This window comes from Passer domesticus, chromosome 4 (genome assembly GCF_036417665.1).
Source record: "Passer domesticus isolate bPasDom1 chromosome 4, bPasDom1.hap1, whole genome shotgun sequence".
Taxonomy (NCBI): Eukaryota; Metazoa; Chordata; class Aves; order Passeriformes; family Passeridae; genus Passer; species Passer domesticus.
Window position 1 is genome coordinate 81,391,759 of NC_087477.1, and position 20,214 is coordinate 81,411,972.

At 49.8% G+C, this 20,214-nt stretch overlaps 1 protein-coding gene across 3 annotated transcripts in view; it reads left to right on the forward strand.

The window, feature by feature from the left end:
- The window catches only part of PTPRA (protein tyrosine phosphatase receptor type A), a 119,615-nt gene that overhangs the window by 98,680 nt on the left and 721 nt on the right, over positions 1 to 20,214 (forward strand). For all 3 annotated transcript variants that reach the window (XM_064419054.1, XM_064419055.1, XM_064419053.1), the window contains 17 exons: positions 416 to 500; positions 2,162 to 2,235; positions 5,115 to 5,251; positions 8,474 to 8,564; positions 9,031 to 9,107; positions 9,954 to 9,990; positions 11,159 to 11,256; positions 11,404 to 11,523; positions 12,415 to 12,581; positions 13,526 to 13,661; positions 14,676 to 14,825; positions 14,934 to 15,027; positions 15,978 to 16,054; positions 17,353 to 17,487; positions 18,116 to 18,241; positions 19,410 to 19,561; positions 19,764 to 19,899. In XM_064419054.1, coding sequence (XP_064275124.1) covers positions 416 to 500; positions 2,162 to 2,235; positions 5,115 to 5,251; positions 8,474 to 8,564; positions 9,031 to 9,107; positions 9,954 to 9,990; positions 11,159 to 11,256; positions 11,404 to 11,523; positions 12,415 to 12,581; positions 13,526 to 13,661; positions 14,676 to 14,825; positions 14,934 to 15,027; positions 15,978 to 16,054; positions 17,353 to 17,487; positions 18,116 to 18,241; positions 19,410 to 19,561; positions 19,764 to 19,899 — 1,892 coding nt within the window. The remainder of the gene's footprint in view (positions 1 to 415; positions 501 to 2,161; positions 2,236 to 5,114; positions 5,252 to 8,473; positions 8,565 to 9,030; positions 9,108 to 9,953; positions 9,991 to 11,158; positions 11,257 to 11,403; positions 11,524 to 12,414; positions 12,582 to 13,525; positions 13,662 to 14,675; positions 14,826 to 14,933; positions 15,028 to 15,977; positions 16,055 to 17,352; positions 17,488 to 18,115; positions 18,242 to 19,409; positions 19,562 to 19,763; positions 19,900 to 20,214) is intronic.

Below are 20,214 nucleotides of genomic sequence, written 5' to 3' on the forward strand. Positions count from 1 at the left end.
TCCAGCTGACAAAGGAAATTTCTCCTGGTGGCTACTGGGCCACCATGTGCACATTCAGTTGTGCAAAAGGAACCCCAAAATAAGCCAGTCCCAACTTTCTCCATCACTGCAAGGTCACAATTTCACAGTGACCAACTCTTGGAGAAGATTGAGGTGCTCTGAGTGGTGATTTCAGGTTTTAATCTCACCTGGGAGTGTCTGAGGCACATGCTGCTCACTCATCCTTTTCTGTCTTCACTCTCAGGCTGCAAAATTGCAACATCACTTAATACTATTTATTATTTATTATGTTTTTATTACTAATATCATCATCAGAATTGTTCTTCAAGCAGAAATTGTAGAGCTCTGCCCTGTTAAATGATGGCTCTGGATGTTTTCCAATGTCCATAACCACACCTTTCTCTTCCTCTTGCAGATGAGACTCCCATTATAGCTGTGATGGTGGCCCTGTCCTCCCTCCTAGTCATAGTATTTATTATTATTGTTCTGTACATGTTGAGGTAAGAGCTGCTTTAATGCTGGATTCCCTTGTTTGACAGAAACAATTCCTGAATGAGCAGGAATGAGCCTTTTGTGCTGTCTCCCAAGCTAAAGGCTGACACAGCTGGTGCTTTGAAAAGAAACCTGGGAGGACAATGAATGAAAATGATGTTTGGGGTTGTGTGGTGAATGATGCTCATTCCTTTCTCTGCAAAGCTGCTCCTCCTGTGGGGAATTCCTGTCCTGCCTTTCAAAATGTCACATTTGGCAGGGTGGATTGAGCTGAAGCCCTGTCAGTGTGGGGAAAAGCAGGTGAGGTTTCCTTGTGAGGCTGCAAATGATGGATTGAGTAATCCAGGGAGGCTGAACACAAATGTGTTTCAATGTGTTATTCCTTGATTCCCATCTTGATAGCAAGCAGGATCCAGCATCCAAACTCTGTTTTGGTTACTAAACCTCACAGGATCCCTGTGCACCTTTCACTGTGAATGGCAGGAGCTTGTGAGGAGTGTTAGGTGATGCTTTAATTGAAATTACAGCACAGTAAAACCTTCTTAGGTCCATTTTTTAGAATCCAAGCATCTGCCCTGCTCAAAATTAAGCATTCCCAGCTCCTGAAAGCATAACTAAGAATGTCTTTCTTCACCTGCAGTAAACATTTTAATTTACTCACCAGTTTGGTGATTAAGTAAGTCTTAAAAAAAAAAAAAAAAGAAAAGAAAAGAAAAAACAATTTCCCTGTGTCTCCTGGCTCCAGGCCTGCCCTCACAGCAGTGAACCTGAGGAGAGTTTTGCCTCAGGAGTTCAGCAGCAGCAGAGTTTGAGTCCTTCCCACCTGGCTTGCAGCCCTGAAAGAAAGGGTTTGTGTTCACTGCCCAGTGATTCAGCAAAACTCAGAATTTCAGGCAAAGGGAGCACAAGCAGCTGCTCCAAGTTAAAAACACATGGAGCATGAATTTGCTGCAGGACAGATCAACCTGGGCTTGATGTGCTCTGCTGGATCCCCAGGGAGCAGGGACTCCTTGGGGTGTCCTCTGGAAAGAGCACCCTTAAAGCTTCTCCTGGTTTCCAGCTCTCTCTGGGCTCCTGCAGCTGTTCCAGTGTGCTTGGTGAAAATTCCTGCTCACAGGCAGGATTTCAGAGGTCCTGCAGCCTCCTGGATCCACCTAATTCATGGAGCCTGGAGAAAGTGTGGCAAAAAAAATGGGAAAGCTTTTTGGATGCTTCTAGATGGGTGTGATTATAAATAATAAATTCATAAATTCTCACCTGTACTGAGTTGAGTCAGTGTGCTGTTATCAAAATCATCCTTTTGATGTGGCCTTCTCCACATTATTGTTGTTTTTTCACACAGTAATAGGCAGCTGGATTAAACCTGTCTTGCATATATCCTTTGAGCAAACTATATAAAGAGTTCTTCTCCATCATAAGGAAGAAATGAGATATTGCTAATTCCAGAAGTTTTTTCTGCTCTTTCTATTTTTTCTGCTGTTAGATCAAAGTAGAAAATGGGTAAAATCTGAACCAATAACTTCCTTTTTTGAGAATTTCAGAATTTTGCTACCTTTTAGTGTCCTACTCCTTTTGTCAATATTCATTCTTACTTAGGTCTCATCTGGGAGGGGACCTGGTCTTCCTGGTGGACATTTACTGACTTTTCCACCCCAATTCTCCTTGGCAGGTTCAAGAAATACAAGCAGGCAGGGAGCCACTCCAACTCCTTCCGTCTGTCCAACGGCCGGACAGACGACACAGGTGAGTCCACAGGCTCTCCCCCACCTCTTATTTTTGTAGGCAGATACTTTTTAATTTCTGTTTTGTTGTTGTTGTTGTTTCCTGACCTCCTTTGTTCCATGTTTTCCATGGTTTTGGCAGACTTTCATAGAAGGGAGGTTTATTTCCCAGTTTTCGTTCCACTGACTCAATGTTTGCCCTCAAGTGGTTGATATTGAAATGGGTGATCACTTCCAAAATTACTACTCACATGCCTCTTGAGTTTTCACAGTGGTTCCTTGACTCAAATGAGAACCTTTTTTAAAAAAAACCCCACATCTTTGGGGAGAAATTAAACATTTTTCTGCTCTTTCAGATTAGGATGATCTCTGATTGAAACTCAGATCTTCACACTAACTGTAGACACCAAACTAACATTTCCAGGAGAAAAAAGGGATTACACTTATTTTCATTGCACAAACATTTTTGTACTTCCTAAACATGCACAGATGCAATTTTAAAGCATTTTGTAATGTCTAAATTCTTCTGCCCCTGAGCTGTGAGCCAGAGCTGACATTGAGGGTCTCAAGTTGCGCATCTCCATCCATGTAGGCACTGATTAAGATCTGAGGAGACCTCTTAAACTCAGTTCAGCTGCTTTTTCAGCACTCCTTCCACATAAACCAAGCACTCCAAACACCTTCTGAGAAGCACTAACTGGAATTCAGCACCTTTTTTATTTTTTGTTGGCTGCTAAGACCTTTCCTGCCACCTTACCTCACTGTAAATGGAGGTGTGAACTTCATAAACGCTCAGCTGTGTTGGTGTAACCCTCACGTGGCCTTTCTGGGCTCTGCTGAGCAGCAGCTGCCTTTGCTGTGCCCTCCTGGGAATTGTGTCACACTGCTGGTGCCAGACTTTCATGGGAGAGAGGGAGAAGTTGGAATCCAGAGCCAGGTGGTCTCCAACCCCAGCACTGACCTGTCCTCAGTGCCCTGTCCTGCCTCTGGGACAGTGTAGATCAGAGTGTTAGTCATCATAGGATCTCTGATTTTTTGGAGTTGGAAAAGTTTTTTAAGATCATCCAATCCAGCAGCACTGCCAAGGCCACCCACATCCCCAAGTGCCACATCCACATGGCTTTTAAATCCTTCAAGGAACAGGGACTCCACCACTGCCCTGGGCAGCTGTGCCAGGGCTGGACAACCCTTTCCATGAAGGAATTTTCCCAAATATCCAATCTAGACCTCCCCTGGCCCAGCCTGAGGCCGTTCCCTCTCCTCCTGTCCCTGTTCCCTGGAGCACAGCCCGACCCCCCGGCTGTCCCCTCCTGGCAGGAGCTGTGCAGAGCCACAAGGTCCCCCCTGAGCCTCCTTTGCTCCAGGCTGAGCCCCTTTCCAGCTCCCTCAGCTGCTCCTGGGGCTCCAGACCCTTTCCCATATCCATTCCCTTCCCTGGATTCTCTCCACCCCCTCAAGATCTTGTTGTGAGAGGCCCAGGAGTGCCCCCAGCACTGGAGGTGCCCCAGCAGTGCCAGCTCAGGGGACAGGCACTGCCCTGGCCCTGCTGCCACGAGCCAGGTGTCACTGTGCTCAGAGCAGCCTGCTCTGGTGGAAGCTGTTAGACCAAAATGCTCTTTTAACACGCCCTCCAACCCAAACCATTCTGTGCAGACACAAGGACAGCCCTAAAAGCAGCAGTGTGGGGTCCCTGTGCTCCCCTGGGCGTGGGTGGGCAGTGCTGGCCACAGGGGACAGCTGGTGGCTCCTGTGTCCCCCGTGTGAGACAGCTGCTCACTTTAAGAATTTAAAAAAGTTTATTAAACCTTGATAAAAATACAACAAAGGACTACATAAGGAAAAAATTGCAGTGCTGGGAGGTGCCCTCATGGATACCACGTGGCTGGTTCATCTTCAAGATGGGTGCTCAGTCTTTTATACCCCTGGAGGTTGCATCAGCCAGCCCTGGTGCCTCCCAAAGTCTGTCAGTCAGCTCTTCTTTGGCATTTATCAGTGGAAACTGCTTTCTTGTGACTTGGTTGGAGATCAGGTGTTGCCATGCCTGACCCCCTTAGCAACAAGCTTTTCCAGATAAGGGGCACATGTGCACACCTTCTGTCCTGGACAGCCCAGGCTGTCTGATGGTCACAATACAGACTGGGGGAAAAGGGAACTATGGAGAGGACAGAGAACATCTAAACTGTCAGGATTCTGAGGCTGAGATGACCCTGAGGTGTTAGAAAGTCCTTTTTCTCCCAGCCGTGTGACCATAGAAGTCAAGATTCATCCATTCTGCTTTTCAAGGTTGTTTATTTTTTCTCATCTATTACATTCTTTCTCTGACCTGCTGAGAGCTGTCCTGCAGGTCTGGCTGAGGCACAGCGCCTGCCCTTGGGGTGGTGTTAACATTTTATACTAAGAACTACATGTACTTGATTTACAATAATTTTCCAATACCTATCACCTATGTCAGACAGTCTGTCTCTAAACCAATCCAAAAGTGTCACCATCACAGCAGAAGATGAGGGCAAGAAGAAGGAGAGGAAGGACAGGACACGCCCAGATTCCTCCACCTTGCCTCTTGAACCCCCATTCTAAACCCCCAAAATTCTACTTTTTCACCCCATGACAAATTAACTATCATTCTACTCAAACTCTTGTGGCTTGTAAATCTTCACACAAAGTTGGTAATTTTTTCCATGGACTAAAATCAAAGACACAGTTGCCAAGGTCTGTGAACCCCTTGCCAGGGTCTCAAATCATCCAGGGCAGCCAGAGGAACATCCTGGGCTCTGACACCAAACTACAGTAACATAACCATCCACCACCAAAGCTTTTCCTAATATTCACACAACAGTTATCTTTTAATTTTGAGATCCAATCCTCTCGTTATCCACCTGTAACACCGGGGTGTCATTGCAGAGCCACAGAGCATGCCCCTGCTGGCCCGCTCGCCCAGCACCAACCGCAAGTACCCGCCGCTGCCCGTGGACAAGCTGGAGGAGGAGATCAACCGCCGCATGGCCGACGACAACAAGCTCTTCAGGGAGGAGTTCAACGTGAGTGCCGCTCCTGCTGCCCCCAGGGTCGGGTCTAGGGTCTGCTTCTTGGTGTGGAAAGGCAGGAGTTCCCCCTGAAATGGGAAATGTGAACCCGCTGCTGTCGTATTCTGGCAGGGAGGAATGATGCGTCTGACTCCATGTCCTCAGAAGGCTAATTTATTACTTTGTTATATGTGGTATTTTTGGGGTCCCCAGGACGAAGGAGGAATGATTGAATCTGACTCATGTCCTCAGAAGGCTAATTTATTACGTTATGATATCATATTATATTAAAGAACACTATACTAAAACTGTACTAAACTATGCTAATGAATAGAGAAAGGATACAGACAGAAGGCTGCAAAGAATGAGAATGAAAACTCCTGACTCTCCTCAGAGAGTCTGACACACCTGGACGGCGATTGGTCATTAAGGAAAAACAATTCACATGTTGGATAAACAATCTCCAAACCACATTCCCAAAGCAGCAAAACACAGGGGAAGCTGAGGCTTCTCAGCTTCCCAGGAGAAAATCTTGGGCAAGGGGATTTTTCCAGAAAATATGACAGTAACAGTTATACTATATTATATTAAAGAATACTATACTATAGAATACAGAAAGGATGCTTACAGAAGGCTAAAAAGATAATAATGAAAACTCGTGACTCTCTCCAGAGTCTGACACAGCTTGGCCCTGATTGGCCAAAGAGTGAAAACAACTCCCAGCAGAACCCAGTGAAACAATCACCTGTGGGTAAACAATCTCCAAACACATTCCACATGAGCACAGCACAGGAGAAGCAAATGAGATAAGAATTGTTTTCCTTTTCCTGAGGCTTCTCAGCTTCCCAGGAGAAAAATCCTGGGCAAAGGGATTTTTCCAGAGAATGTGAATGCCACACCCTCCCTCAGAATTATTATAATTTTGAAATTAAGGGGCTCTCAGGCAAAGATACGGGAAGAGGAATAACAGTTCTTTACTAGCGAAGAAAATAAAAATAAAATAAAAATGCAGTAATACAAAACAGCACTGACAGAGTCAGAGCAGGAGCTGTCCCTGTGGGTCAGGGTGGTGGCACAGTCCCATCCCATGGGGGCTCAGCCCTCCTGCAGTGCCAGCTGTGCTTCTGCTGGAGCAGGGATCCTGCACAAGGCTGCAGTTTTCCTCTGCAGCTCCAGGGCTGCTGGAGATGGGCCTGCTCTTCCTCTGGGAATGCAGGGCAGGAGAAAGCTGCTCCTCTGGGAATGCAGTGGGCAAAGGCTGATGTGGTGTTCCAGGCTCAGATTGTATCCAGGTAGGAATGCTTGGCTCCTGCCCTGGGCAGAGCATCTCCCAGTGGGATGATGGAATTTGATCAGCCATGCAGGGACACTCCCTGGCCATGAACAGAAGATAATTAATAATTAATGGCCAATGAACAGCAGAGATCTCCTGGAGGGAGGATTGGTTGTGGAAGAGATAAAGAAAACTGCCCAAAGAACAGAAGAGAACTGCCCCACCTCTGACAGGTGGGAATGGAACACACATTGCCTTGCAATCCAGGACAGGGGATTTCTTAAAGGCTGAGCAGTGACAGGGCTGATTCTGTCCTTGAATCTGTGACAAACTGATGTTCACCCTCATGCTTACTGCAGAAAGCAGAGGGTTTCTAGCAAACAGCTCTTCAGAGTTACATTTTTCTGGGTTCAGGAATGATCGTGGATGTCTTGGGGTCTTCCAGAGCTCCCCTGCTCGCTGGTTGCCTCCCAAGCTCTGCCCCCCACCTCCCAGTCCTCATGGCCTTAAAGCCACAAACAAAAAAAAGCTTTGACAGAGAAACAGGAATGAGCCCATCTTATTTCAGTGAGCTGTTAACCCTGAAACACAATGGTGAGTGTGTGGAACAAAGGCTGGCCTTCAGCTGGGAGGAACTCAGGTATTGTCCTTGTCCCACAAGCCCAGAGCATTTCTTCAGGCATGACTCCAGCCTTCTCTTGATATTGCTGGACTCTGCAGCTTATGACAATGGATCTGTTTTGCTTTGTCAATACAAAAATAATGGAATTGAATAGAGTGGAATGGAATGGGTTCATTAAGGTTGGAAAAGCCCTCTAAGATGATTAGCAAGTCCAACCATTAACCCAGCACTGCCAAGACCACCACTGAACCATGTCCTCAGGTGCCACATCAGTGCCATATCTACACTTTTTTTTTTAACTTTTAAGGATGGTGACTCCATCACTACCGTGAGCAGCCTATGCTGGGGCTTGACAACTCTTTCTGTGAAAAGACTTTTCTAAATATCCAGTCTAAACCTCTCCTGGCACAACTTAAGGCTGTTCCCTCTCCTCCTGTCCCTGTTCCCTGGAGCACAGCCCGACCCCCCGGCTGTCCCCTCCTGGCAGGAGCTGTGCAGAGCCACAAGGTCCCTCCTGAGCCTCCTTTTCTCCAGGCTGAGCCCCTTCCCAGCTCCCTCAGCTGCTCCTGATCAGGCCTGTGCTCCCAGCCCAGGTCCAAGCCATGATATGGCACCATGAGAACGAGGAGAAGATAAAAAAAAAAAACCACTCCACTTTGTCCAGCTGCTACAAAACTTGATCCCTTTCCTGGCCGTGCTGTGATGAAACCAAATAGGTGCAATGAATGCCCAGGGAGGGGGGTTTTTAGGGTTATAAATACCTGATTGCCCTGGACACTTCCTGCCATCCTGTCAGCTGGAGGAAGGGATGCTGGATACCTCCAGCACATTCTTTGCTGTTCAGAGAGGATGTGGAATAACAACGCTGGGGAAGCACCTCCTGTGCTCGACTGGGAAACCCAGGGACAGTGTCCCCTGTCACCCCAGCACCGCCCACCAAAGGCCCCCTGGGGCTGCTCCTGCCATCACTGTGGTGGTGGGGGCTTAATCAGGTCACAATTAGCAGCACTGTTAATGAGGGAATCTCACAGGAGCCTCCGTGGACAGGAATCAGGAATGAGCTCGTTGGTGCTGCCGGGTGGGTTCGGAGCTGGAGGCTTTGCTGCCACCTCGTGTCCATGGAGCAGGAGATTCCAGATCTTGTTCCACATCTTTCCGAAGGGATTGGCTCTCTCTGGTGCAGCCCAGCTGTTTAAATGGTCACTTTGAGACTTGCTGCTGGGGTGGAGGTGAGGGGACACATCCAGAGGGGCAGGAGGCTCAGATGTGGCATTTGCCAGCACGTTGTTCCTGCTGTGCCATGAAAACCTCATGGAAAACCCTTTTTCTTCTGCCATTTCAGGCTCTCCCAGCGTGTCCCATACAGGCCACGTGTGAAGCTGCTTCCAAGGAGGAGAACAAGGAGAAGAACAGATATGTGAACATTTTGCCCTGTACGTGTCAGAGCTGGTTGGATGGGGGGGAACACTCAGGGGATCCTGCCAGGACTCCCCATTCCTGGTTTTGGGATGGACAAGGGCACAGTTGAGGGCATTTCACCTCCCAGGTGGGTGGCTGTGTCTGCTTTAGCTTTGGATACCTGTGAGGAGAAGCTCCATGGAGCCAGAAGGCCATGGAGAATGAAAAGAATGGGAAATGCCAGAAGGGACAACTCTTGCCTGGTGGCATTGGGCAGTGGGCTGGCTTGGGGTGTCCTCAAATATGCACTCTGTAGAAAAAAAAAACTACCTTGGACAAGATCTAGGGCCTCTCTGAGTTTAAGCAAGAGGAATTTGGGGGCATAAAGGTGTTTTTGCAGCACAGCCAGGAGTATGAACTCCAACACCTGGATTCTCACTAGGCCAGGTACCAGCAGAATGGAGGGGTTGTCTTTAATGCAGAGTTTTAATTTCCCTCCAGATGATCATTCCAGGGTTCACCTGACTCCTGTGGAAGGGGTCCCTGACTCCGACTACATCAACGCCTCCTTCATTAATGTGAGTTTTGGGATGTGAAGGGGAGATCCCTGCCAGGAGCAAAGCAAGAGAGGGCTGGGGAACCACTCCTGCTGGAGCTGGGCATTTCTGATCCACAAACAGCTGAAGAATCATAGAATCTTTGAGGTGCAAAAGCCCTCTAAGGCCCACAAGTCCAAGCATTCCCCCAGCACTGCCAGGCCACCACTAAACCATGTCCCCAAGTGCCACATCCACATGGTTTTAAATCCTTGAGTGTAGCCAGTTGATCATCAGTGCTTCCCAGCTTGCAGGGCTGGATGTGGGAAGGGGATGGAGAAGAAATCAGGGAATCCAGCTGAAATGGAAGCAACACTGCCCTGCTCTGCCCCTGGGAGGAGATGGGTCCTTTGTGGTTGTCACCACGTGGCTCCAGTCAGCTGGAAGGGTCATGTCAGAGATGCAGGCACCTGAAGCAAAGGAAGGCTCAAAAAAGCTTTTTCTTCCCTCCCCAGTAAATAAAACACACAAAACCAATCTCTGTGAGTTCTACAGCCCCTCTTCCAAGCATCAGTGCAGATTTTCATGTGATGCTCTGGATGCAGGGTCTGACTCCAGTGGAAGGGCTGTCAGGTGCCACTTCATTAGTGCCTTGTGCCAACAAGGGGGGTCATTCCTGCAGTATGTGAGCATGGGGAGAGTTCCTGTGGAAAAACAGCCCTTGGCACAAGGATTTTCAGTGATTTCAGCCCATCTCCCCTTCTCTGCACAAGGGAGAATGAGCAGCAGAGCAGATGCCAGCTCTGTTTGTTCCTGAAGTAAATGCATGTCATGACTCTTGTGTTAGAGAAATATTAATTTCTCTTCCTTTTTCTTCTTTTCTTGCAGGGGTACCAAGAGAAAAATAAGTTCATTGCTGCACAAGGTAAATTCTTGACTATTCCCATTCCCATTGCTGCACAAGATAAATTCTTGACTATTCCCATTGCTCTGTTGGGGCAGCTGGGCTGGGTGCCTCTGCTCAGTGGAGCTGTGCCCCTCTACCCACAGCACAGCATCCTGCAGAGCTCCCCTGGTCAAAAGGAGGCCTGGGTGCTCCACAGATTGTTCCCAAAATTATTTTCCTAGTCAAAGAGCAGTGCTGGATTTCTTGGTGGATAGAGAGAAGTCCTACCTGTGCAGTCCTGTTGCTGGAGGGTGTTGTGAGCTCTGGAAATTCTGCCAGGGAGCTGCTTGATTAAATCCCCCAAATCACAGAACCATGGAATGGTTTGGGCTGGAAAGGACATCAAAGCTCACTTCATTCCACCCCACTGCCATGGACAGGGACACCTCCCTCTATCCCAGGTTGCTCCAAGCTCCCTTGAACACTCCCAGGGATGGGATAGAGAGAAACATCCTTATGATCTTCAGAAGTCCAAACACATCCCTAAAACCAAAATTCCCACTCACATGCTAGGGATCACATCAGCAGCAGGATGTTACCTGCCCATGGGAGTGCTGTGTATTTCCTCTCTGGACTCGCCAGTGGGTCAGGGCATTCCTGGCCAGTTTCCCTGGCTCTGGCTGGAGAAGGAGGCTGGATCAGGTCCCTCAGCACTTCCAGGCTCAGGTTAAGCCTTGGCTCTGCTGTTCCCTTGGCTCACCCTGAGCCTCAGGCTTGGCAAGGCAGAGTAGGCTGAGTTAGCTTAGTGTCTGGCAGGCAGCAGGGAACTATTCCTGTGCCACACTGAAATGGGATCCCGTGGCTAAAACCCAAAATCCCAGGGCAGGACTTCCACAGACTCCGGGACAGCCACAATTTCCCTGGGTGACCTTGGGCGAGTCCCTGCTGTGTTTGACTGGTTTCCCTTTCTTGAGCTAAATGTGGAATTCCTGACCATAAAACAAATCCAAATATCCCAGGTATTGTGTGATAGGATTGTTCCTTGGATCAGGCATGCCCAGACACCACAGCACCTGTGGTGTGGTGTGACCTGTTGGCAAAAAATGTGTTGGATCATCTGTGATGTGTGACCCCACACTCAGGGTTTTGGTCCCAAATTGTGAGAGGTTGATCCCTAACAGGACTTTTTGTTTTACCTTCCCCTCAGGACCAAAGGAAGAAACAGTGAATGATTTTTGGAGGATGATTTGGGAGCAAAACACAGCGACAATTGTCATGGTGACCAACCTGAAGGAGAGGAAAGAGGTCGGTGCCAAAAGGTTTCACAGGCTGGGATTTGACCCAAATTGTGCCAAATCCAGCACATCCAGTGCCTGTGGGCATGTCCTGGAGCCATTCCCAGCCTTGTGAGGGTGTCCAGAGCTCACCTGCACCTGTTTTGTCCCCTCACAGTGTAAATGTGCTCAGTACTGGCCGGATCAGGGCTGCTGGACCTACGGGAACATCCGAGTGTCCGTGGAGGACGTGACCGTGCTGGTGGATTACACCGTGCGCAAGTTCTGCATCCAGCAGGTGCCAGGGGTCACCTCCCCATCCCATCCCATCCCTCCCCTCTCCACCCCGGGCATCCCAAAGGTGTTGGCTCAACCCCTCCAAGGCTCTGTGAGAGCAGAGTTGGGATGAAATGACCCCCAGCACCCATTTTTAACCAGAGTTGTTAAGAATTAATTCGTCCCAAGAGCCTGTTCACAGTGGTACCACGTGGCTGTGCTGGGAGCAGGGAAGCTGAGGGATGCCAGGGCTGAAATTCCATCCTGAAGTACTCCAGCACTTGCTGTTAGCAGTGTTGGTTCCTGCTCTCACCCACAGACACTTAATGCCTGAAAATAATCAGATTTATCCCCCCAGCTGAGACAAAATCCAATGCTGTATGTGTTGGGTTTGATTACTTTCCCATCTGTCACCACAATTCCTTGTCCTCCAAGGAGACTCTGGGTGTTTTAGTCACTCTGTTTGTTTTCCTGCCTCTCTCAGAGGCAGGCAGAGAAGAGTTGGTGCCTGCAAACCTGTCTGGATCTCAGGGTGATCCTCCTGAGCCTCATCCTTCACTCCAGTGGCCTGGACGTGTGTGTTTTCCTCCCCTTTAATGCCTTTAATCCCAAGATGATCTGGCCAGAGGAGTGGGAAAGGATGGAGCAACAGCTTCTGTTTGAGCTTGTTGAGGATGAAATATGGCAGCTGCTGCCAGGCTGGCATCTCACACCCCTTGGATGTGGTGCTGGATGGTGAAAATGTCATGTTTTTAGAGACTGATCTGTCCCAGAGCCTGATCCATGCCCTTCCAGCTGTGGATGCTGCTTCTGAAGCTCCAGCTCGGGTCTGCAGCTCCCTCTCTCTCAGTCTTGGGGGAAGAAGGGAAACCTGAGTATTTCTCCTTAACCTGAGTCCTCTTTTCCCCTGCAGGTGGGAGATGTCACAAACAAGAAGCCTCAGCGCCTGGTGACCCAGTTCCACTTCACCAGCTGGCCCGACTTCGGGGTGCCCTTCACCCCCATTGGGATGCTGAAATTCCTGAAGAAGGTGAAGACCTGCAATCCCCAGTATGCAGGAGCCATAGTGGTGCACTGCAGGTGAGTCCTGCTCACAGCCAACCTCTGGAAAGCATCTCCTATTTGAAAAGAATTTTTTTTTTCAGTTGGGACTTTTTCATTATCTTTATTTAAATTTCCTGTGTTAAACGGGGATGTTCCTCATGGGGACACGCAAAAAAAAAAAAGCATGAATTGAAGGAAGTTCTTGGAATCAGTGATTTTAGGGTGTTACAACTCATCTGGAGGGGTCATTTGGCTTGGCTGGATGCTGAGTGAGACCAGCTGAGCACTGGTGGTGTCTCCCTTGCCCTGAGAAGAAACATCCCTCTTTGGGAGAAGGCAGATTGCCTGGAGCAGTGGCCAAGGAGATTGGCCTGACCTGGAGTGGTTTCAGGCACAGCAGCAACCCTGGGGGAGCCACAGGGGCTCCACATTGCAACAAGGAGAAGCCCCGTGGTTAAAGGCAGAGATGGTCACATTTACACCATCCCAAGTTCATTTTGTTTTTCTTCTTGAGAAGCAAGAAGAAAGGACACAGATGGCAGCCAGCCCTGTATGAGCCTCTCTGCTCGTTCTGCTCTGCCTCAAGGGGAAAAGAATCCCAGTGCTGAGCAGGTCCTTTCCCTGGAGAGCTCAGCATCCCCTTCCTCTGCCCCAAAGCAGGGCAGGGCAGAGGGTGGAGCTGGCTGTCCTTGTCCCAGCCAGGTGCACTGTGCTCCCCTTGTCTCTGTGTCTCCCACTTGGGGCTTGGTGACCCCCCAGCTGATTCCAAGAGCTTTGTCTTCCCTTCATGTGTCTCACTGAAGACAATCCAGGGCACGGACACCTCCCACTATCCCAGGCTGCTCCAACCCCATCCAGCCTGCCCTTGGGCACTTCCAGGGATCCAGAGGCAGCCACAGCTCCTCTGGGCACCCTGTGGCAGGGCTCAGCACCCTCCCAGGGAAGAATTGCTCCCCAATCTCCCCCCCCCTGTCCTGCAGTGCCGGGGTGGGCCGCACGGGCACGTTCATCGTCATCGACGCCATGCTGGACATGATGCACACGGAGAGGAAGGTGGATGTCTACGGCTTCGTCAGCCGCATCCGGGCCCAGCGCTGCCAGATGGTACAGACAGATGTGAGTGTGCCCTGCCCTGCCCTCTGGGCTGCCACTTCCTTCCTTCTCCCACTCAGAGGATGTGCGAGGGTTGTGTCGTCCCTCCTTTTGGGTGATGCTGAATCATGTGGGCTCTTTTTAATCCCCTTTGTAGAATCATTCGATCATTTAGGTTGGGAATGATCCTTAAGATAGAGTCCAGCCATTCCCTCAGCACTGCCAAGGTCACCACTGATCCATGTCCCCAAGTGCCACATCCACGTGGCTTTCACAGAGGTGGTGCCAGACTTTCCATGGAGGAGAGGAAGAAGTTGGAGTTCTCCAACCCCAGCACTGACCTGTCCTCAGTGCCCTGTCCTGCCTCTGGAAGAGCGTAGATGAGTGTGTTAATCATTATAGAATCACTCATTTTTTTGGAGTTGGAAAAGTCCTTTAAGATCATCCAATCCAGCAGCACTGCCAAGGCCACCACTGACCCACGTCCCCAAGTGCCACATCCACATGGCTTTTAAATCCTTCAGGGCATGGGGACTCCACCACTGCTCTGTGCAGCTGTGCCAGGGCTGGACACCCTTTCCATGAAGAAATTTATCCAATATCCCACCTGACCTTCCCCTGGCCAGCTTGAGGCCATTCCCTCTCATTCTGTCCCTTGTTGCCCCCTGGTTGTCCCCTCCTGTCAGGGAATCTTGTGGAACCAGAAGGTCCCCCATGAGCCTCCTTTTCTCCAGGCTTGGAGAATGTTTTGTGTCACATCTGCTTTGCTTGGTGTGGTAAATAAAGAAACTGTCCCCATTTGGTGGCAGGAAGGTTGTCACTCACTTTTCTGGGCTCTCAGAGGGCAGGCAGAGGTTGGAGGGTTTCCACCCAGCATGGGCGTGGAACATGGCAGAAAAAAAGGAGCAGGGGGAAAAAAGCAAAGTAACTTGTATGGATAGAGATGCAGTTATGAGCAGTGAGACCAATTTTAAAAAGGAAGATTTCAGAGAGACTCAGACTTCCTTTTAACTCCTTCCTTCTCCCTGCACCCCTCAGATGCAGTATGTGTTCATATACCAAGCACTTCTGGAGCACTACCTGTACGGTGACACAGAGCTGGAGGTGACCTCCCTAGAGATCCACCTCCAGAAAATCTACAACAAAGTGCCAGGGACCAGCAGCAACGGGCTGGAGGAGGAGTTCAAGGTGAGTGTGGCTGTTGTCCTGTCCTGGTGGATGTGCTGGGATGGTGCAGGGATCACCTGGCACTGGGTGGCTCTGAAAATCCCCTCTGCTTTGCTCCTTGCCCTGCAGAAGCTCACTTCAATCAAAATCCAGAATGACAAGATGAGGACGGGCAATTTGCCAGCCAACATGAAGAAGAACAGGGTGCTTCAGATAATTCCATGTAAGGCTTGTTTGGCTGAGTGTCTGGTGGGTGTGGGGACAGGAATCAGGCTGGAGAAATGGGGCAAACAGGGCTTGTGATGTTCAAGGAAAAGGGCAAAGTGCTGCCCCTGGGGAGGGACAAGCCCAGGTACCAGCCTGGACTGGGGGCACCCAGCTGGGTGGAAAAGCAGGAAAGGCCCTAGGGGTCCTGACAGGCAGCCTGAACCTGAGCCAGCAAAGTGTCCTTGTGACAAAAGGGACAGTGGTGCCTGGGCTGTGTGGGACAAAACTCTTCCAGCAGGTCCAGGGAGGGGATCCTGCCCCTCTGCTCAGCACTGGGGAGGCCACACCTGGAGCACTGGGTCCCAGCACAAGAGGGACATGGACAGGCTGGGGACAGCCCAGGGAGGGGGCTGCAGCAGCTCTGCCCTGAGGAAGGGCTGGGAGAGCTGGGACTGCTCAGAAGGAGAAGAGAAGGCTCCAGGGGCCTCATCCCTGTCCATCAGCACCTGCAGGGAGGGTGCAGAGAGAACAGAGGCAGGCTCTGTCAGTGGTGGCCAGGGACAGGACAAGGGGCCACGGGCACACACTGAGCACAGGAGGGTCCCTCTGGACATCAGGGAACACATTTTGGCCCAAGGAGGCTGTGGAGTCTCCATGCCTGAAGATACTCAAACTTTCTCTGGACATAGATGGCAGCCAGCCCTGTATGAGCCTCTCTGCTGTTTTCTGCTCTGCCTCAAGGGGAAAAGAGTCCCAGTGCTGGGCAGGTCCTTTCCCTGGAGAGCTCAGCATCCCCTTCCTCTGCCCCAAAGCAGGGCAGGGCAGAGGGTGGAGCTGGCTGTCCTTGTCCCAGCCAGGTGCACTGTGCTCCCCTTGTCTCTGTGTCTCCCACTTGGGGCTTGGTGACCCCCCAGCTAAAGGCCATGCAGGTTATCCCCAATCTCAGATGGTTTTGTTCTGTTCCAGATGAGTTCAACCGAGTAATCATTCCAGTGAAGAGAGGGGAGGAGAACACAGACTATGTAAACGCTTCCTTCATTGATGTGAGTCTTCTCCAATCTTCTTGCCATCTTCTTCCAATGGAAACCACCTCATGCTGCTTCCTTTGGGATGAATTTATCCCAAACACTCCTTTTATGGGTTTTGTACAGCCCCCTCCATGTGACTTTGCTTTGTGTCACTGGAAGGTGCTGGTTCCTTTCTCCAATAAACCCCCAGGTTTATCCAGCTCCTTGTGGGTGAGCAGAGCTGGAGCCTGAGCAGAGCCTCCAAATCCTGGGCTCACTTCTGCCCCTCTGGGCTCTGCTGATGGCTGTGGAGAAAGGATCCATGTATCCATGGAAATACCACAGCAATGGCCATTTGGTCAGAAAACATCCACCAGATTAGCTAAGGAAGCAATGCACGATCCCAAAACCTTGGAGAGGAGCCAGGTCAATCCCATTACACCTGTCTGGTGGTGGCAGGAGGAGAGGCAGGGAGGTTAAGTGCTGTCCTCACTCTGAGGAGGAGATGAGTGATTGCACATCCTTCTCTCCTGAGCAGTCCTGTGGACTCCAGGGAGACATTTCAGATGAGTATTGATCTCCATGCAGTGATGCCAGTGCTGGCCAAGTCACAGACCCTGCTCTTCTCCAGCCCAATTTCTGTTTTCCTCTCCTAATGACACTGGGATTTTTTATTCCCCCAAAAAGGCTGAGTTTGCTCACAAAAACCAGTTTATTCCCCATTCTAACATCCCTAATTAATTGCTCCCTGCAATCTCCTTTGCTGGGTGCCTGCTGTGGCTGTGGGAGCAGCCAGGAGCAGCTGCCTTGTTGTGCATCCAGATCAGAAAGCTTCCGTGGCACGTAAGCAATTTGGGCTGAAGATTCAATTTCCTGCCTCTGCTGAACTTTGCTTAAATGACAAACTCCAAATGACGAAGCATCTGCAGTCACAGTCTGCAGGGAGGGCACAGGGGAGTCAGAGGGGTTTGGAAACAAAAACTCTTTGTGGCTGTGGAAAAGCCAGAGTCATGCAGCCTTCCTGCTGGTTTTCACAGATCATAGAATGGTCTGGGTTGGAAGGAATCTTAAAGATCATCTAGTGCTGTTTAGTTTTGCTTGCTTCTTCCAAAAATCCCCAATAAAAATCATACCTGGAGCACTTGGAGCTAAGGCAAAGCTCTGCTCCAGCACTCAGAGCTTGCAACATTGCCTAGGTGTGCTGGAAACCCAAATGCATACAGCCAGATGTGTGTAGGGGATGTGATCCTCCCAAAATTGAGCTGAGCTTGGCAGGCCAGCCGTGTCCAAGAGGTTCCTCCTGCTGGTGCACTGAGCCTGTTCCCAAATTCCAGGGTTATCGCCAGAAGGATTCCTACATCGCCAGCCAAGGGCCTCTGCAGCACACGATAGAGGACTTCTGGAGGATGATCTGGGAGTGGAAATCCTGCTCCATAGTGATGCTGACAGAGCTGGAGGAGAGAGGCCAGGTAAGCTCCCGGGATCAGCTGCACTAAACAACAGGGGAATAAATAAATGAGTGAACAGCAGGAGTTTGGAATGGGATGGCCCTTAAGGCTCTTCCAGCCCAAACCAGTCTGTGGTTCTGGGAGTTCGTGAAGCCTGTGGGATCCCACTGTTACAGTTTACAAACACATCATCACAGAATGATTATATGCAGGTGCTTTTATGGAAGAGCTCTGGGTGTCAGGGGTACAGACCCAAATCTGACTCCCACATGGCTTCGGTTTGAACACGTTTTTATACCCTTATCATTTATATAACTATATATTCATTATTAAACTTATATTGTTCTATTGTGTGCATTGATCTCATCCAAGTGTGGATCCTGTAATCTCCATCAAATCCCCCAAACATCATTTCTCATGATTCTTGTTACAATTAAACAACAATCATATCCAGTCACCAAACAATCATTACATTTAACAATCATATCATTTATCATAGTCATTCAATGATTATACAAGTGCACTTTTGCATGATCCAGTAAAGCTCAACACCACCTGGTGCTGGGCAGCTGCCAGGAGATTCTTCTATCCAAATCCATGGGAAGGATAGGATTTACTCACCCTGTGGCCCCCTGTGCTGCTTCCTCAGGAGAAGTGTGCCCAGTACTGGCCGTCCGACGGCTCCGTGTCCTACGGGGACATCACGGTGGAGCTGAAGAAGGAGGAGGAGTGTGAGAGCTACACAGTGAGAGACCTGCTGGTGACCAACACCAGGGTAAGAGCCTGCCTGCTCCCCCCGGGACCTCTGCGTGCTCCTGGCTGTGGCAGTCGTGTTTTCCAGAAAAATCCCTTTGCACAAGATTTCTCTCCTGGGAAGCTGAGAAGCCTCAGAGAAAAAGGAAATCAATATTATCTCATCTGCTTCTCCTGTGTTTTGCTGCTTTGGAATGTGGTTGGAGATTGTTTATCCAACAGGTGATTGTCTCATTGGTTTCATGTGAATTGTTTTGACTTATTGACCAATTGGGGCCAAGCTGTGTTGGCCTCTGAAAAGAGAGTCACAAAACTCATTAGTATCTTTCTAGCCTTCTGTCTCCTTTCTGTATTCTTTTGTATAGTTTAGTTTAGTATTCTTTAATATAATGTAGTATCATAAAATAGTAAATTAGCCTTCTAAAAACATGAAGTCAGATACATCATTCCTTCCTTCATCTGGGAACCCCACAAATACAATACCTGGGTTTCACTGCCATGAGCCCCTGCTGGTGTTCCATCACCTCCTCATTGTCCCAAAGGGATTTTATCCCTGTATCCCTGCCTCCCACCCCCGAGAGTCCCTGTCCTGCTGCTCATTCCTGCTGCCCTCACCACCAAGCCTCCCTCCTGCTCCCATTCCCCACATTTCCCCTGCTCCCTGCCCTGGGAATGCCACTCCTCCACAAGCAGGGATTTCCTACAGGGATTGTTATCCCAAAGCCCTGAGCCCCTGGGTTCCTGTTGGTATTTGTGGGGTCCCCCAACAAAGGTGAAGAAAATGATGACTCTGACTCCGTGTTCTTAGAAGGCTAATTTATTATTTTACTATATAATATAAAAGAATGCTATACTAAAACTATAGTGAAGAATACAGAAAGGATACTTACAGAAGGCTAAAAGATAATGAAGATAACCTGTGACTCTCTCCAGAGTCTCGACACAGCTTGGCTGTGATTGGCCAATAAATAAAAACAATTCACCTGTTGGTTAAACAATCTCCAAACACATTCCAAAGCAGCAAAACACAGGAGAAGCAGATAAGATAATATTGTTTTCCTTTTTCTCTGAGGCTTCTCAGCTTCCCAGGAGAGAAATCCTGGCGGAGAGATTTTTCCAGAAAATGTGACAGTGACAGGTTCCTTGGTGCAGACCCCTCAGCCTGACCCCGAGCTGTGCCCTCCCCACAGGAGAACAAGAGCCGACAGATCCGGCAGTTTCACTTCCATGGCTGGCCAGAGGTTGGGATCCCCGGGGATGGGAAGGGCATGATCAACATCATTGCAGCGGTGCAGAAGCAGCAGCAGCAGTCTGGCAACCACCCCATCACTGTGCACTGCAGGTAAAGCCTGGCTGGGGCAGCTGGGCCACCCCTCCGAGGGGATCTGCTCCACCAGGAGCTTGGTCAGAATCCCAGATTGTGTCCTGGATAAACTGGGAGAACCTGGGGCTGGCTCCTCCAGTTCTCCAGTGCTTTCCACTGTCCTCTGGGGGTTTGGGACCCCTCAGGGGTTTTCCCTGAGGCCCTGGTTTCTCTTTCCCAGTGCTGGAGCAGGAAGAACGGGCACCTTCTGTGCGCTGAGCACTGTCCTGGAGAGGGTGAAGGCAGAGGCCATCCTCGATGTCTTTCAGACAGTCAAGAGCTTGAGACTACAGAGGCCACACATGGTGCAGACACTGGTAGGTGCCTCCTGCCCCGCCAGAACCTCAGCAAGGGTGGGATGGGAGCTCAGTGCTGAGCAAAAACCTCTTTGGTTCAAGGTTTTTGCCCTCCATGGAAGAGGGAGAGAGGGAAGATGTGGGTTCATCATCCCTGGCAGTGTCCAAGGCCAGGCTGGATGGGGCTTGGAGCAGCCTGGGACAGTGGAAGGTGTCCCTGCATGTGGCAGGGAATGGAGCAAGGTCATCCTTGTGGTTCCTTCCAGCCCAAACCATTCCAGGATCTGTGATTCTGTGAAGGTGGGCCAGGAGCTCTCTCCCTTCCTCTTGTTAAGG